The sequence below is a fragment of the Diabrotica undecimpunctata genome, chromosome 1 (genome assembly GCF_040954645.1).
Source record: "Diabrotica undecimpunctata isolate CICGRU chromosome 1, icDiaUnde3, whole genome shotgun sequence".
In the NCBI taxonomy this organism is placed as follows: domain Eukaryota; kingdom Metazoa; phylum Arthropoda; class Insecta; order Coleoptera; family Chrysomelidae; genus Diabrotica; species Diabrotica undecimpunctata.
Genome location: NC_092803.1, coordinates 34,559,950 through 34,578,306, shown reverse-complemented (window position 1 = coordinate 34,578,306; position 18,357 = coordinate 34,559,950). Strand labels below are relative to the sequence as shown.

At 32.9% G+C, this 18,357-nt stretch overlaps 1 protein-coding gene across 2 annotated transcripts in view; it reads left to right on the top strand.

The window, feature by feature from the left end:
- The window catches only part of LOC140447619 (uncharacterized), a 67,628-nt gene extending 49,532 nt beyond the window's left edge, over positions 1 to 18,096 (top strand). For both annotated transcript variants that reach the window (XM_072540379.1, XM_072540385.1), the window contains exons 9-11: positions 1,310 to 1,436; positions 4,244 to 4,492; positions 10,047 to 18,096. In XM_072540379.1, the coding sequence (XP_072396480.1) occupies positions 1,310 to 1,436; positions 4,244 to 4,492; positions 10,047 to 10,194 (524 nt within the window). In that variant the 3' untranslated portion in view covers positions 10,195 to 18,096. The remainder of the gene's footprint in view (positions 1 to 1,309; positions 1,437 to 4,243; positions 4,493 to 10,046) is intronic.
- The last annotated feature ends 261 nt before the right edge of the window (positions 18,097 to 18,357 follow it).

Genomic DNA, 18,357 nt, shown 5'->3' with positions numbered 1-18,357 from the left:
AAACTCGTTAGCATATATCAAAGACTGATTATAGGGCTTCAATGTGACACAGACGTTTTTTTTTTTAAATTAGTGTTTATTTTCAAATACTGGAATTTATCAACTTAGCTGAAAAAGTTTTGACACTCACACCAACCGACAAACAATTACTATAAACTGGAAAATATGTACCACTGTGAAGCCATCGCTACGGTGCTAGTTTAACTTCGCCAAATACCGTTTGCAATAGTCAAAATGTAGTGATCTGCAACGAATAGCTGTGAAACCTACCTATCCCACATTACAAGGCGAGCCCATATTTGCAGCTTTTTCTCTAACAATATTAAATCATGTGTTTAAATGTTTATGACGCTTCTCGTTTTAAAATAATTTCATATAAATACAATTATTATTTTTAAAACTCTTATTTAGTTTATATAATAATTAAATTTAGTATTAAAATATAAATTAGAATAAAATATATAATATATATAAACAAAATTAAAATAATAATAAATATAAAATAAAATTAAAATATTTCGTCTGAATTTGACAAGTCTGTCAGAAGTAGGCAACGTGTGCTTAGAAGCAAACAATAATTTATTGAATTATTTTAATATAATATAATTTGTTTAAAATATAAATAATTAATAAATAATAAAATTACTTTATTTAATTTTAAAAATATTATTTAAATTTTAAAAATAGAAAAAACATGGTATAAAGCTTCGCGCTACTCTACTGTACCGCCCACTGTATTATCTTTGTTTTATATCTTATCTTATGTGTTGAGCTGATAACAGATTTTTGTCAATCTTTTGGGATAATGTCTTCATTTGTAGGATATGTATTGAAAATGTTGTTTTCCATTGTAGAGCTTTTTAACTTCTTCTTTAGTAACCGTTTTTGAATTTTCATCTTTTCCTTGGTGTCCAATTCCTTTGCCATAAATTCCCGTGTATTCTTTAAAGCAACTTTCTTTATTACTTTTCCCATTTTTTCATTGTGATTGACGTTAAAGTAGTAGAGTGCTTTTCGTCCTTCCTTAAACGGTGTCATGTGAAACTAATGTCTGACAGGCTTCCTTTTTAATTACAAACAAATCCGCGGGGTGGGCCGCGCTGTGAATATTCTTCTTTTTTGTTTTTCCTTTTCTCCTAATGATTTTTTTGTTGTATTATGGCGGACTTTCTGTAACCCCTCATATAAAGTTTTTGCATTTCCTTGTTCTATATTATTTATTTCTGCAACTAATATTTATTTATAAAGAAATTGTATTTATTTTTAGAGCTGTATAGTAGGCTATGTAAATGACGAACTAATTTTTCAGGTTATGATATGCTTGGAAAAGAGGCAATATGGTCTTGTATAGGTCTAGTTAACGACAACCCTGTAATGCTAAGTTCGAAACAATTTAATGGATTTTATTTGTCCATAATTTGTTTCCATTGTGACATGTAAGTATAAGAATAGACATAAGATTTACATGACTTAACTGTTACCTGCAATAATTAAGTTTATTTCTTTAATGGTATGTTTCATAACACTGTAATTTCTTCAGATTGTAAAGTACAATGATGAGAACCATGCACTAATAACAGATTAATCCGGAAATATCTACAGGTTCAATAAACAACAATGGATGAGAGAAGAAATACTGAACCTTATGGAACAAAGAACCTTATGCAAGTCGTCATCATGATCATTCTAGCTTTACAACCCTGCCTCTAGAGGTCCTAGCCTCTTCAAGAATTTCTCTCCAGTCGTCCCTATCTATTCTCCGCCAAGCACGTATTCCCATATTTCTCATGTCTTCATCGATGTTAACAAGGAACCTTGTTCTGGGTCTTCCTCTTCTTCTCTGGCTAGCTAGTTTTTCTAGCTGGGTCATTTTATTCCATCCGCATTACATGGCCTATCCGCCTCAGATGTCCTATCTTAATATGTTTTACGATATCAGCTTCCTGGTATATTCTATAAAGTTCGAAGTTGTATCGTCTTCTCCTCACTCCATTGTCATTCACTGCTCCATAGATTCGCCTTAGTACCTTTCTTTCGAAACATCCTAACATATTTTTCTTATTTTTTGTTAGAGTACCGGTCTCTGAACCATATGTTAGGACTGGGCATATTATTGTTTTGTAGAGTTTTATTTTTGTATTTCTCGATGTAATTGTGTATTTAATGAGGAGATTGAGCCCAAAATAGCATCTGTTGACCGTGCAAATTCTGCGGTTTATCTCTGCGGTAGTATTATTTTCAGTGTTAAGGAGCGCTCCTAGGTATACAAATTCGTTCACTGCTTCGATTACTTCGTCGATTTCTATAACGAGTGGTCGAGGATTTGTGGTTGCGTGCTTATTTTCATATACTTGGTTTTGTTGGTGTTTATTATTAAACCATTTTTGTAGCTGTTTTTTTATTGCTACATACGCCTCTCGTACAACGTTGTCCATTCTCCCAACAATATTGACATCATCAGCATAGGCCAGGATTTGCACCTGATTTATTATACAGATTTGGAAAAATTTTGACGGAACATAGGATTTTTAATACAATAACTCAGACCCTCTGATTTGCAATTAACCAGTGTAAATTTCAACATAACATCGCGATGTTTTATAATTAATTATTTTGTTCGACTAGAGTCTCAATTCATGCCGCGATGCTGCCAGTGTAAGTGTAAAAACGGAACACAGCTAGAGTGCATGTCAATTCGCCGAAAACGTACGTATTTATAAATTTAGATATGGAATTAAAAATATTATTTAACTAAAAAAAATGGTTGTTTTATTGCCAAAACGGCTTGAAAAAAAAGTAGATTTATAAAAATAAAAAGGAATTTCAAAAATGAAATAATAATAATACACTCTTTTTAATTTGAAATTATAAACAATATTTGGAATAATAAATGTATTTAAGTATAAATTTAATAATTCAAATAATACCTAATGAAACAAACAAACCAGACTTTCAGGAAAAATCGGTAGACGGAGCAACACTGTCAGCGTGCCACATACGCTACTACAAACCGCAGAGGAGAGGCAATCCAGTGGAACAAATAAATTAGTTATAAAACATCCCGACGTTATATAGAAATTTACACTGGTTAATTGCAAATCAGGTAATCTTAGTAATTGTATTAAAAATCATATGTTCCGTAAATAAAGTTCCGAATGTATATATTGAACCAGTGGTTGTGATTTGTGACATATGTATAGACGATGCAAGTACAAAGCAAAAAAAAAATAGAGCAAGTACAGAGAAGTAGATGTTCAGAAATGAAAAATTCAAAAATAGGTGTAATATGTTCAATATACATAAGAAAGTTCGTGAAATTGCTGGACTATATAATAAGAAAACCGCTGAGATTCAACGAGTTAATGCATAAAAAGCTATTGATGAACGAGAAATTCTACAAAGATGGAACAACTATATAACTGAATTGTTTCAAGATGGCAGATCAAACATACAGGGTAATGTAAATCAAGAAGAATGACCTGAAGCTCTTTATGGCATAAAAGCAGCTAAAACCAAGATACCAAGTGTACCAGACAACACCTCAAATGTACTATTAAACGTGAGATACGAAGACATCAGTACTCTAGTTAAGCTTTTTAAAGATGTTAACTTGTGAAATACCTGACTAATAGCTCAAGACTGTTTTTATAGCACTTCCGAAGACACAGCGGGAAACAAGCTGCGACGAATACAGATAAATTAGTCTACAGTCTTGATTGACAATCATAAACAGACAGTCGTTTATGATTCCAACAAGATGGAGCTACACCGCATTACGCAATACAAGTGCGCCAATACTTAAATTAATTGATTGCTAATCGGTGGATGGAACGAAAGGGCCTGCAAGATCACCTGATCTAACACTCTTAGACTTTCTTCTGGGAGGTATATTAAAAGTAAAGTATGTGTTAACAAATGAATTGAATACAAGTCCTCTTTTTATTGCTATAAAAATATAAAAGACGTTTAAAAAAATTTGCTAGTGACGTCATTACATGAAGGTAATTCACCATGTACATTTTCTTAAAGCATAAGAAAATTTCAAATTGAAAATAAAAATTGACCTGTCCGAGAAATTTTTTCACAAATAGTCTGTTTATTATTCAGAATATTCCACACGTTTGCCACTCTGTGTATATTAATGTAATATTCGCATTAGTAGTGTAAAACACGTGTGGTTGATATTATTTCAACTAGATATTATTTTTCTATACCTTTTTTAAAAACTCAATACAATTTTAAGCTTTGCTGTGCAACCTGAAACAACGATGGAAATTAATCAAATTCGAGATAGATATGTAGAATTTTTGGAACTAAATGCAAGAGTTATATTGTGCACCAAAGGCAAACGGATGGATATTTACGAAAGAGCCAAGGTGTTGCGCAATTCGCCATTTTCAAATGTAGATATTCCATTGATGGTAGATGATGATGGTGTTTTGATGAAATCCGTTTTTAAAGTTTGTCCAAAAAACTGCAAGTGTGACATAAAGTAAGTTCGTTTTTGGTTTTATTACTGCATTTGTTAGGTCGAGTGATTATTTTTAATCTTTATTCACATTTAATCACTAATGAATGCATCACTTTATTAAAATAAATAATTACTTTAATATAATGAACACGTACAGATTTGGTTTACTTATAAAATCGATTTAGAAAGAGATTGGATAATTTCGAATTACTAAAAAATGCTTTTGTTAAGATACATTTTTATCGGAATTTATAGGCCGTCTTCCGGTATTATTTCTTTCTGATATTTCGTCTGCAATTGCGGCAGACATAGTTTTTGAGTCGTTTTGTCTTCTGCCATATGGAACAGCTCTAAGATTCTCTGTCCAACTTTTGCTTCCCCCATTCGTTGTTCCCCTTTTTCCTCAAGAGCTTGTCCCTACTGTTCCAGTTTTTGTTGTAAAACTCTTTCCGTATTTCCTACTAACACTTCATCATCATCAGACATTAAGCACCAGGGAATGAAACTTACGCCTCTCCTACACCTGTCACTACTACAACGTGTTACTCCCTCTTATCCATACTTATCGAGAACTGCTTAATTCCAAACTTACTTTCGGATATTTCGGTTTCTTCACGTATCCGTTTATTATTTACTCTATTCTATATTTTTATAGTGTGACCAACTATTTTTGTAGCTCTGTAGTGTGTGCATTGTTCTTTGAAGATCTTTGTGTACTAATATACTGCTTCTTTATTCGGCTGGAACTTGGCCCACTTCCATAATTTGATTAAACAAACCTGTTAACCAATTTATTTCCAACTCTCCTAATGATATCCACACTTTTCCAGGAATATCATCTGGTCCAATTGCTTTACCCTATGATTGTTATTTTGTTGATCATTGTTGTTACTTTATCCGCTATTCTAATGGGTTTTATGTCAAATTATTTGTTTAACACGTTCGCTGCCGACTATATTTTCTAAATCAATGCCTCCGTGAGCCAACCATTCTTTTAAGTGCGTCTATGAGCCACCATATAAAAAATGTGTTGGTCCCATCGGGACAACGCGGCCCAGTGAACCGTACTAATGCTTCTGTGCGCCGTTGGTCCATCGCAGTAAACATGACCTAACATAAATAAACGAATGCACATTGTGTATTGTTCTTGTTGATTGTTTTTCATTTCAATAAATTGAAAGAATAAATTGCTGTAAGTATTAAATAATGTTTAAAATACAATATTTTTACAACATATTGTGTGATCTTAAATACTTCTACGTTCTAAACCTCTGACAGAGCTTGAATTGCAAAACATTGCAATAACTTTTGGAGAACTTTCCAATCACGATGATGAACCATTCGAAGCTTCTGATAGTGAGTACCTGTGTAGTTCCAAAGAAGAATCAGACTCGTCAGATTCAGAAGAAACGGTGAAAAATGTACGAAAGTTTTTACAGAGAAAAAAAATAAAATTAGATTTACAACCTACTCGTCATGTTCACGATAATATCAATCCAGGACCGAACTTGAATTCAATGCATGCTCCAGAACAACCTAATCGTAATCGTCAAGGTAATATCGTTCCAGGACCGAACTTAAATTCAATACTCGATCCAGAACCGAACTTGGATCCACAACGTAGTGAAGATCCAGTCCCGAATATAGAATCAAATTGGGGTCCAGTAGTAGGTAATTAATATCAATAAACACCAAGAAAACCAAATTTATGAGGATATCAAAAACCCAAAATAATGGTGAAAGCTTGACAATTAACGGTAGTGCTTTAGAACAAGTTGAAAACTACCACTATCTTGGCATAATATTTAATTACACAAACGATTACTCCAAAGAAATCAAAGTTCGAATAGAGAAAGCACGTACAAACTTCAATAAAATGAGAAAGGTACTTTGTGCAAGAGAACTAAAATTGGACAGAGTTAGGCTGGCAAGGTGTTACATTTTCTCGACTCTGCTTTATGGGATAGAAGCATGGACACTTAACGCGTCGACTGCTAAAAAGTTGGAAGCATTTGAAATGTGGGTGTATAGAAGAATCCTGAAGATATCATGGACCGAGCATGTAACAAACAACGAAGTCATGAGAAGAATCAACAAAAGAATGGAAGTATTGGAAACCATCAAGACACGAAAGCTGCAATACCTGGGGCATGTTATGCGTAATGAGAGATACAACCTACTTCAATTGATTATACAAGGGAAAATCCAGGGCAAGAGAAGTGTAGGAAGAAGAAGAATCTCATGGTTGCGTAACTTGAGGAAATGGTACGGATGCACATCAATTGAACTATTCAGAGCAGCAGCATCTAAGATCAGAATAGCCATGATGATTGCCAACCTCTGTCGCGGAGATGGCACGTGAAGAAGACGAGTAGGTAATTATAAGCTAATAACACCTTTTCTATTCCGTCAGGAGTAAATGATGAAGTAGCTGCAATGTTGGCAAATGGTACGCCTGAAGACTTTTTTGATGCTGTGGTCGATGACAGAGTAATTAGTCTGATTTGTAACCAAACAAATATATATATATATATATATATATATATATATATATATATATATATATATATATATATGAAAGTAAAAGATTGCATTTCATTTCAATCGGAACTCCACCATTGCTCTACACGTGTTTCGAGTTATTCAACTCATCATCAGGAGCACTTGTGGAAGTTCAACTGAAATGAAATGCAGTCTAGTATTTGGTTATTATAACCAAAATAACAGCCAGGTACGCTAGCAGCGACATCTATACGAAGTAACAAGAAGTCCAGAGACCTCTCTGATAGTAAATTAGGTGAACCGCAAATTCAAAGCCCCTTACTAGAGACTTTTAACGACGCTAGAAGTATCTTTTTACTTCAACATGCATCTACGATTCACCTTTGAAAATTACTATCTTTTTCGCTCTTTACGTAGAGAAAGACGTTTAAATGAAAGTAAAAGATTGCATTTCATTTCAATCGGAACTCCACCATTGCTCTACACGTGTTTCGAGTTATTCAACTCATCATCAGGAGCACTTGTGGAAGTTCAACTGAAATGAAATGCAGTCTAGTATTTGGTTATTATAACCAAAATAACAGCCAGGTACGCTAGCAGCGACATCTATACGAAGTAACAAGAAGTCCAGAGACCTCTCTGATAGTAAATTAGGTGAACCGCAAATTCAAAGCCCCTTACTAGAGACTTTTAACGACGCTAGAAGTATCTTTTTACTTCAACATGCATCTACGATTCACCTTTGAAAATTACTATCTTTTTCGCTCTTTACGTAGAGAAAGACGTTTAAATGAAAGTAAAAGATTGCATTTCATTTCAATCGGAACTCCACCATTGCTCTACACGTGTTTCGAGTTATTCAACTCATCATCAGGAGCACTTGTGGAAGTTCAACTGAAATGAAATGCAGTCTAGTATTTGGTTATTATAACCAAAATAACAGCCAGGTACGCTAGCAGCGACATCTATACGAAGTAACAAGAAGTCCAGAGACCTCTCTGATAGTAAATTAGGTGAACCGCAAAGGGGTTCACCGCACAAATTCTGTATACAGCACATAGCTTGTAGGCCATCGGAATAAATGTTCCTATGGGACCAACATGGTCTGTTAATGCAAAACTTACGTTGGTCCAAATCGGACAAACATGGCAGGGAACGTGTTAATAAACTGTAAAAGTATTTTTTCCAACACTTTTTGATAAACTAGTATTTTAGTAACACTAGCTCCTCTCAAGATGTGCCGCCTATTGTCTATTTTGCTGTAGTTTTTTGTGTTCAATAATGTTGTTTTAGTATTGGTCCTCTATAGAACATATGAGGTAGATATATGTTTTACTCATGAGAAGCTAAGCATTCCTCTATATAACCACATCTCAAAAGGCAGAAGACGATTTATTGTTGAATCTATTGCATTATGTTGAATGTTGCTCGCTCCATTTCTATTCTACTTTTAATCTCACAGTCAGGGTTCAAATCTTGGGCAATAATACTTCTCCGGTATTTAAATTTTTCAATGTTTTCTATCTGCGCTCCATTGTTAATGTGTGGTGTTCGACTAAATAACATAAACTTTGTTTTAGCTACGTTTACATTGAGCGCAAAGATTTCTTTTGTATTCATACCATTTAAAAGCTCTTCAAATCCCTCTATGTGTTAGACATAATGACCGTATCGTCTGCATATCTAATTGTATTTAATGGTACTCCATTTAACGTAACACCGGAATCCATTAGTCCTACTGCTTCGTCAAATACTTGATAAGAATATAGGTTGCATAGCAGAGGTGTTAGTATACATCACTGCCGAACCCCCTGCAGTCGTCTGTTATAGAGTGTCCTGCTCGTGTTCATTCCTTTTGTTTCCAATATAAGTTCGTTATTGTATAATTCGAATATTCTTTTCATCGACTTGTGAATCATTTCTCTCAGTTTATGATGCTTGACTCGGTCAAAAGCGTTCTCATAGTCAATGACAAAAACAAATGCGTCCTTTATTTGATCTCGGCAGCAGGTTTATTCAATGCTTCGTGGGTTTCAAAAGCACTTGTTCGCAATTACGTCTAATTCGGCTATGTATTGTTCGTAAAAAGGTACATAAGACTAAATTTAAGGGATAATTATGAATAGAGATTTTATTGAATAATTTGACAAGGAATGTTCTTTTTGTTTATACGCTTCAGTACTGCGAGTGTGTTTTTCTGTTTTTACTAATTTCAAATGCGTGTATTATTTGGTATATTTTTGGTGTTAGAGACAAATTATCTTCAATACATACATCCTTGGTTTATTTTCTTTGAGAAATAATCATGGAAATACAATTTTTTGTTACTATCTGGTACACGTACACGTATTAGAAAGAAATGAGGTACTGAAAGAAGGGTCTGAGAAGATCCATAACAAAGATTTTATCCATAGGAACAACACTGTTTAAGGAGTTTGCGTGCACAGGAGTCAAACGGAGCACAGATCCAACGCGATACTTTTACATACACGTCTAGTCAACATTACATTTTGGGATTAATTTTGCAGAAATTGTTCTCATGTCTAAATCGACGGGAACTATGTAACAGACGAGTTCATATAATATTCAGTGGCGCAGATATTCGTTTTAGTCCAATTCGACAGTATGATAAAATCATTTCATGAACACCATTAATATTTACTGCAGTCGACAGAGAAACTGGCCTTTCTGGTATTCATCTGTAATAAAAATGTATCTCTTTTAAAGCTTGCAATTCAATTTTGACGGTCGGATACGAAGAACATTGATCGGCAAAGTTATTAAGCATACCTACGTACACCTGTTCATTTCTTAACCCCTTCAAATATAGGTACTTGATGATAGCTCGATACTCTAATTGTATGTTTTCAGAAAACGTTATACAACAGCAATTAGACTTATAAAAATATTGCAAATGGAAAATATCTATTCTCACTTTTTCGATAATAAGATTTTAAACTATCAGTTTGTCAGTTAACAAAAAATTATTCGTTAGCTGATTTATGACAAATTGTAATCTTTAAATCGAGAAAAATATTTACAGTAATAATTTATATTTATTTTTTTATTCCAGAAACGTTTTACTTTTTGAAGATAACGGAGTAGCGTTTTCAAATAGCACCCTTTTAACGACATACGAATTGGACGTAGACTTTCTGATTAAATCAATAAAAATTAGACAGTCAATAAGAAACGGAACTTTCAATGTGATGGATTTATAAAAACAAAAAGTTTATTCCAAAGGTGTTCCTTTATTATATAAAAAGTGATATTTGACTTTTATCAAACGCCAAAACGATTATGGAGTAATTTTTGTTTGTATGCTTTATATTTTTGAGATTTAATTGCAATTATTAATATTTTATATAATAAACATAATCCTGCGTTGCTATTTGTAACGGTCAAAGCTACCTGATTAATAAAAGGTATTATCTTTTTACCAAATATAATATTGCCTAGCTCTATCTAGTATGGATCCGCTACTTTGGTGTCGATGTACATCTAATTATACACAACGTATGCAGAAGAGCTGCGTATGCTTAAAATTTGAAAATACATATACATTTTCGGACTTATATTAATAAAGCATAATTGTCCTGTCAGACTATTACATATTGGTTCAATTGCTCCCATTTTTGCTGAAAAATTGGTTGCAAAAACTACATCTTCGCCCTATTGTTCCCATTCTTCTGAAAGTGGTTGTTGCACTCCTGAATTGTTTACTCAACGTTTTCACGCCTTCGAATGGTTTTTTATATTTCATTATCGCCATCAATAATATACCTCTCTAGATCTTAACTCCCTCAGTCCTGGCAGGATTTTTTTTCACTTAAGCAAAAGTATGCGTGCAGAATATAATCTTTTTCACTGATAAATTATCCAAAGATGATCTGCAGACCTATTACATACCCCTTTTTTAATAGTTGCGTCATAATATTGGATATTGATTTCACAAAAATCAATTTCCTTGTCCCGTGGTATATTCTTCTTCTATTTAGGTACCGTCTTCTCTAAGGAGGTTGGTAATCATCACAGCTATTTTCACTTTTGAGATTGCAGCTCTGAACAAGTCGACGGAACTGCAATTATACCACTTTCTCATATTGTTGTGCCAGGAGATGCGTCTTCTTCCAATACTTCGTTTTCCCTGTATTTTTCCCTGCATTATGGTTTGTAGCAACACATATTTATTCACTCTCATAACGTGGTATATTGCATGAGATTAATTGGTGCAATATAAATTGGCATTAGTCATAGTCACACCTAAATTAGATGACCAATTTTATTCAAGCAATGTCCACTAAATTTCATAATTTGCTTTATAATATTTGCTTAGTAGTTTGATTGCCATCATTATCATCAGTGCTTCTTTATTCCTTATTGACCTCCGTTTTGGGCTCCATTGATTCAGTTGCTGCCCAACATTAATTCGTAATTTTTTTCTCTTTGTTATTTTCCAGAAAGTAGTATATTAACCTCTTTGTTGTTGGTCTCCAGCTTGTTATTCTCTTTGGATGAATTATATATTAGCTGTTTTTATATGTGGTAAGCCATTTAAATCTTTACATATCACAAACTTCGCAATGTCTTATTCTTGGATGGTTTGATTTATTAGTCTTCTTATTTCATCTAGTATAATTTGCACGCTTCGATTATTTAGCTAATTATCTTTTTTTGTAGGATTTCTAGCTTCTGTTCATATATTTGTGTTAATCATATTTTTCCAAATCCTTGGTTTCTCTGAATTACAAGTCTTATGACAGTCTTGTAAATCTTTAACTGTTTTCTTACTTATTTCTTTCGGTAATCTCAAATTTACTAAGAAAAGGGGAAAATCCCAGTGGTTGGCTGGCTGTATACCGTAGTTTAAAAAATGTTTTCAGTCTTATCAGACAATCATATTAAATATCTTAAAAATTAAAATTGAAGTGACTTAAGGTCGCTTCGACCTCATGAAGATTTGTGTTAATTAGATTTTGTGTCAAATGTTATTTTTTTTTGTATTTATCCTTGTTCAGCCTCCAAAAGCCGACAATTTGCATTTAACCACAATTTGCTCAGCAAATGTCTGTCGGGTTTTACAGCCTCAGTCACGATATGTATTATCTATATGTCTTCCAGTTATTGAATTTAGAATAATATATATTTCAATTGTATGAGGCATATAAACAACAAATTTCTAGTAATCAAACCAAAGAATTTAAATATATTTTTTTGTTGTTATTTTTAGTGATGTTATCGCCAAAGCTTTTTTTTTTTAATTTATTTTACTACATTTCAAAATATACAAATAAAAAAAGCGCATATGTCAGGTTTTGTCATTAAGAAAAAACTGTTTAATTACAAACTATCAATGTTTATCATTTATCTTTCGGTACCTGGCTGTAAGAAGAATTAAATAATCGAATTATCTCCTACCGATAATCTTGTGTTAGATGTTTCATTTCATTCCATCCGTTGGTTCTTGCTTATAGTACAAGATCCCACTGCAGAATCACTACGTTCATGACGTAGTTCATCAAACTCAAATTTTTACATACATTTAAAATTTGGAGAATACAATTCAATTAAGAGTAATTAGTATTTGACAAATATTTTATTTCGTTCATTTATATTTTAAATAAAATAAGCTGCTTATGACGTATATTCATGTTTTTTATATGAAATTAAAGTTAATTTTTTTCTAAATATGATGATATAAGGTTGCCTGAGAAAATCGCAAATTAGGATTGCCAGCTGTTAAAAATGCGAGGTACCAAAGATAAAGTAAAATAGAATTAGGGCGTAACGACACTGGTTTGACAAGTGATAATATGTACTCACACAAGTGACACTTCAAACCAGTAGCGTTGCGCGCTGGCTGTCTTTTATTTTATCTTTGATACCTCGCGTCTTTAACAGCTGGTAACCCTAATTTTCGACCATTTTTTCTCAGGCAAACTTACATCATCATATTAAAAAAAAATAGCTTTAATTTTATATAAAAACATGCATAAACGTCATGCGCAGCGAATTTTATTTTACAAATAAATTAACGAAATAAAATTTGTATCAAAAATTAATTACTATTAATTGAATTAAAACTATTTGCGGCCACTTTTTGACTGGCAACCTATTATAAATGTATTCTCCTAATTTTAAATAGGCTATTATTCGTTTACTTTATCTTTCTTGTCTTTCTTTATGTTTCCTTTTAGTTTTCTAAGCAATGTTATCAATAGAACGTTTATTGTTTGTGTATTGGATTGTTCATTTTCCCTTTTCGAGCGTCTTCCACTATGCGTTTGTGTGATATACCACAGAATGATTCTGGTCCGATAAAAGGAGTCCTAGCTCCTTCTTTATCTATCAGTTATCCCGTTGTCAGCAATTTCTTTGTGCCGTGGCACCTACAATAAAGTTATTTTGTGGTGCTTCGTCAGTTGTTTACAGATGTTTGCGGTTCCAAGCTACCATAAAATTCAGAGTCTTCAGGCCAACTTGGCTATCAAAAATCAATATTTTGGCCAATGAAGGTGCAAGTTTTTGGTATCTTGGTTATTTTCTTTTTATACAAAAAAATTTGGATATTTATAATCTAGTCATCAGAGCTTTAACCTCTAAAAATCATACGAACAAGCTGAATTTTTGCTGAGAATGTTAATTTTGGGACCTCAAAAATATGCAAAAAAGTTTACCACTCCTGGCTTCCCTCTAAAACTCCCACTCGTACGGGTGGAGGAGAACAAAAAAAATCGATTTACCAGTTGTCACTCCTCTCGATTCATCCATAAGTCTTCTTCTATCTCTCTGTCTTTCATTTCTCTATTGATGCCTTCTCTCCAACTAAGGCGGGGTCTTCCCCTTTTTTTCTACCGTGAGGGGTCCACATTAAGACTTGTTTTGGGAGACTTTCTTCAGACATTCTGAAGTACAGAACCGTACCATCTGAGTTGTTGGATACCAATATCGTCTACTATTGTATGTTTTACTTTCATAATTTTTCTTATTCTGTTGTTCGTTACTCTTTCTAGTCTAGATTTTCCAGCTGAACGTCTTCAGAAATCCATTTCCGTTGCCTCAAGCTTTCTCTTGTATCTTTCCTTTATTTGCCATACTTCACTACTGTAGGTAATTATACTTTTAATGATTGTGTTATATATCTTGTGCTCGTTATTATTAGAGATTGATTGATCCCAAAGGATACTATTGAGAAGGGAAATTACTTTTCTTGCTTGGTTATTTTTTTTCTCAATTGTTTTGTCTACGTTGCATTCTTTTGTGATGATCATACCTAAATATTTATATGTGTTGCAATGTTTGATAACTTCTCCATCTTCCAATATGAAGTTCTGTTGTTTCCCGCCGATACACATATACTCGGTTTTTTGGATATTTATTTTAAGTCCCCATTTTTTATACTCCTCGATTAATTTTCGAGTCATATACTCAATATCGTCATAATCTTGTGCTATCACTAGTTGATCATCTGCAAATGACAAAGTGTATATGCTATTGTTGTTAATCGGCATTCCCATATTTCTACATTTGCGCTTCCACGATTTTAGAGCTTATTCTAGATAAATTTTAAATAATGTCGGGGAAAGACAGCAGCCCTGCTTAAGGCCTTTATTCATTTGGAATCCACTTGACAGATTATTTTCAACCTTTACCTTTGGGTTAGCAGTATCGTACAGTTCCTTCGTCGCATTTATTAAATTCATGCATATGTTTGTTTTCTCTAACGCTTCCCATATTTTTTAAAGTGGTACGCTATTTTAAGCCTTTCGTAGATCTACATACAATAAATGTACTTCTTGATTAACGGCTATTTTCTGTTCAATAATCTGTGTAATGCAAAACAAATGGTCAACAGTATATCTACCTGCCCTAAATCCTGCCTGTTCCTCAGCCTCTAAGTCTTTATATTCGCTTTCTATTTTGTTTTTAATTACTTTTGCGTATATTTTACTGAACGAGTTTGTCACGGCAATGCATCTGTAATTTTCACATTCATCCCTTCTGCCTTTTTTGTGTATAGTGGATATGAATGATGTCTTCCACTCTGGGGTTGTCATTCCATTAATGCAGTTTTGGAACAGTTTGGTTCAACTTGTATATAGTTTGGTTGTACCGTGTTTAATTAACTCATGTTACCTGGATCCGGTGCTTTGTTATTTTTTAGAGATCTACATACATCTTCCACTTCTTTCGTTGTTATTCGTATGGGCGAAGTTAAAATATTTATATTTTGTGTTTCGTTGCTGTCTTTAAATTGTGGTATATCTTCCCTTAGAAGTTTCTCAAATATTGGTCACAGTCATCCATTGTTATTGTTGACACTATGTCTCTCTTCTTATTTTGTCGTAAAGATTTTAAGACTCTCCAACTTTCTGTGTTTCTTCGTCCTCCTAGATGTGAATTTATCATGTTACACTTTTGTTGCCATGCCTTATTTTTCTTCCGACATATCATTTTTCGTACTTTAGCTTGAGACTCCTTGTAGATTATTTTATCCGTTATATTCTTTGTATTTAAGAATTTTTGATATTGGTCTCTTTTCTTCTTTATTTTTTGTTCTATTTCTTCGTCAAACCAAAATGGAAGTTTTCCTTGATTCTGGATTTGGTATCCAATGGCTTCTGTTGCTTCCTCCTGGAGACACCGTTTTATGTGAGTGTAATGTTCTTCATTATTGTTAAATTGTTTATTTTCCAACTTTTGATTTAATATTTCTGTATAATTCTCTCACGCTTTCTTGTTTTAAGCTGAGTAGGTTATACCTCTTCTGTATTTCTTTCTCCCTTTCATTTCCTTCGTTTTCTTCTTTAGGTTTATTTACTCCAAATGTGATCTTAGGTTTTAATAAGTGATGATCGCTTCCTCAGGTAGCTCCATTCAATACTCTTACATCTTGTATAATCATATTTGTTTTTTGTCGTATGATTGTGTAGCCTATGATTGATTTCAACCCTCTCGTATTTTGCGTCCATGTGTATTTATGTAAGTCTCTGTGTTGAAAAAATTCATTTGCAATTTTCATTTCATTTTGTTCGTATAATGATATTAGTCTGGTACCATTATCATTTACGTGGTCCTCTCCGAATTGACCTATAACTGCGTTATGGTTTTTTTTTTCAGTTCTGCTGTTTAAGTCTCCCAAGATGATAATTTCTCGAGATGTATATACACCCAAGATTGTGCATTTGTGTCCTCTAATCGTAAGATTCATTTTCATCATTCTCTCGTTTGTGGCCTCCCAAGTAGTTATGTATTTAAATAACAAACGTAGCTGAGATAATTTTGAACAAAAATGTTTATTAGCACGTTTTATGTAGAATAAACCGTTCTTTCACAAACATCGCTTGAAACGACCGGCGATTTTGAATGTCAGTCACGCGCGCGAAATTAATTTTAAATAAAATTTGTATCAACTAGGTGGTAAAAATTCGATATCTTGTGATCAGTGTCCTACCGATGAAAATTAAAATGCGTTTTAAAGATGAAGGGTGCAGCTTTTGTATTTTGCCGCAAACAATGTCAGTTTCTAAAAATCTGTTAAATAAATAAAAGTTGCGCGATTTTTGCCATTTTTTACAATTCCCATGAGATCAATAAAATTTATCACTTTCATGGGCCGGAGAATTTAAACTTTTACATTACAAACGATCGCACGTTACGGGAAATGCCTCCACGAGGACGTTATTTGGCGGAATTTATAGCTAAAGTTGTGTAGATTCGAAAAATGTACGTGTTTAATTGAAAAGCAGCAGTTTTAAACGTTTAAGATCGTTTTTAATGTAAAAGTTTAAATTCAACGTTTTGTAGGCATATTTCAAACTCCTCACCTGTGTGTGGAAAACTCAAAACCGAAATTCCATGCTATAAGTTTTGAAGATTAGCCTATAACAATGGAAATTCCATAGTAACCGGCCAATATTCATTCTACACAAAAAGTACTAATAAACATTTTTGTTTAAAATGATCTCAACTACATTTTTTTCTACGGTGTACAGATTCGTGCCCCCCTTACAAAGGGGGTTTTAGTGAGAAGCCAGCGGATAGAAATAGGAAACTTTTTTGCATATTTTTTGGGGTTCTAAATGGATACCGTCTAAATTTCGACTTTTCTATCCGTTTGAAAACTCATTTAACCAATTCTAATTCAAACATATTAAAAACGCAGATATTCGCCTGATCATGTCCCTCATACTCAACAAAGTATTTTATTTTGTTGTCTCTACATCTTCGTAAAAATTTGATTGAATTTTGGAAATGTGCCAGTTTTTTGTAAAGAATTTTCAATCTCCGAAAATTTTGAATACCGCTGGGCCTATAACGGTTTCTTAATATTGTTCTGAAGCTATTTTCTTGTCTCATTTTAAAGTACTTTACCTTACTTAATCAGTAGACTGATTTGTACCTTTCGGTGTTGGGCCGTTTATAATACAATAATACAATTCATTAAATTACAATATTTTACAATCTTCTGAGGTATCCTAGCTCTTAATTGATATTCTCAGTAAAATTCAGCTTGTTCGTATGATTTATAGAGGTTCAGAGGCATTTTCGCCCCTGACGATTGGAGTAGTATAAGATCCGGAAAAGTAAATATACGGCAGCTGTAGGTTTATTTGAAACTTATTATTTTTCTCGAATAATAATTATATATTTGTAAGACTGGTTTTATATCTACAAATTTATACGTCTGATTTTCATATTGTAATAACCATAAAATATTTTGTTTTGTTAGCAATAAAGCAATATTAAGTGTATTTGAGAGTGGCTACGCCATGTAATTGGTGAAGTCAACGCTGTTTGTTTTGAGAAAGTCCTTGAGTCATAAAATTGCTTATGGTGTTTCCAAAATATTTCTTTTAAATCTGTTTCTGTGAATTGGTTTGGCGTACTTTATATACAGCATGTTAAAAGATTTTTTCAAGATCATTCGAGATAGAAAAGATTTTTTCTAAAAGGAGTACATATCTTCCATTTTTTATATTATGGAAAAAATAATTAAGAGTTTAAAATGAACTGTTTGGGTACTGGGAATACCATAAACGATTCAGTTTGTTTAAAATCAAGATAACCTCAAAAATGACAGCTTCGCGACGCTGGTAGCGTTATTATAAGCTTTAATTGTAACTCTTCTTAAATATCTTTATAAATTGTTAAAATTTTTTAATAAATATATATTGTTTTTGTATCAGTTAATACGTCTATTTTCTTATCTTCATATCTTTTAAATTACCATAGAAATAGTTAAGGAACGAAAAGAAATGTATTGGGAATATTTCCAAAAAATATTAAATAATAGATAATCGAACACAATCAAACAAAAACTACCCAAATACCCTGAAAAACTAAAAGTAGAGAATATAGATGACCAGAAATATAAATTAGTT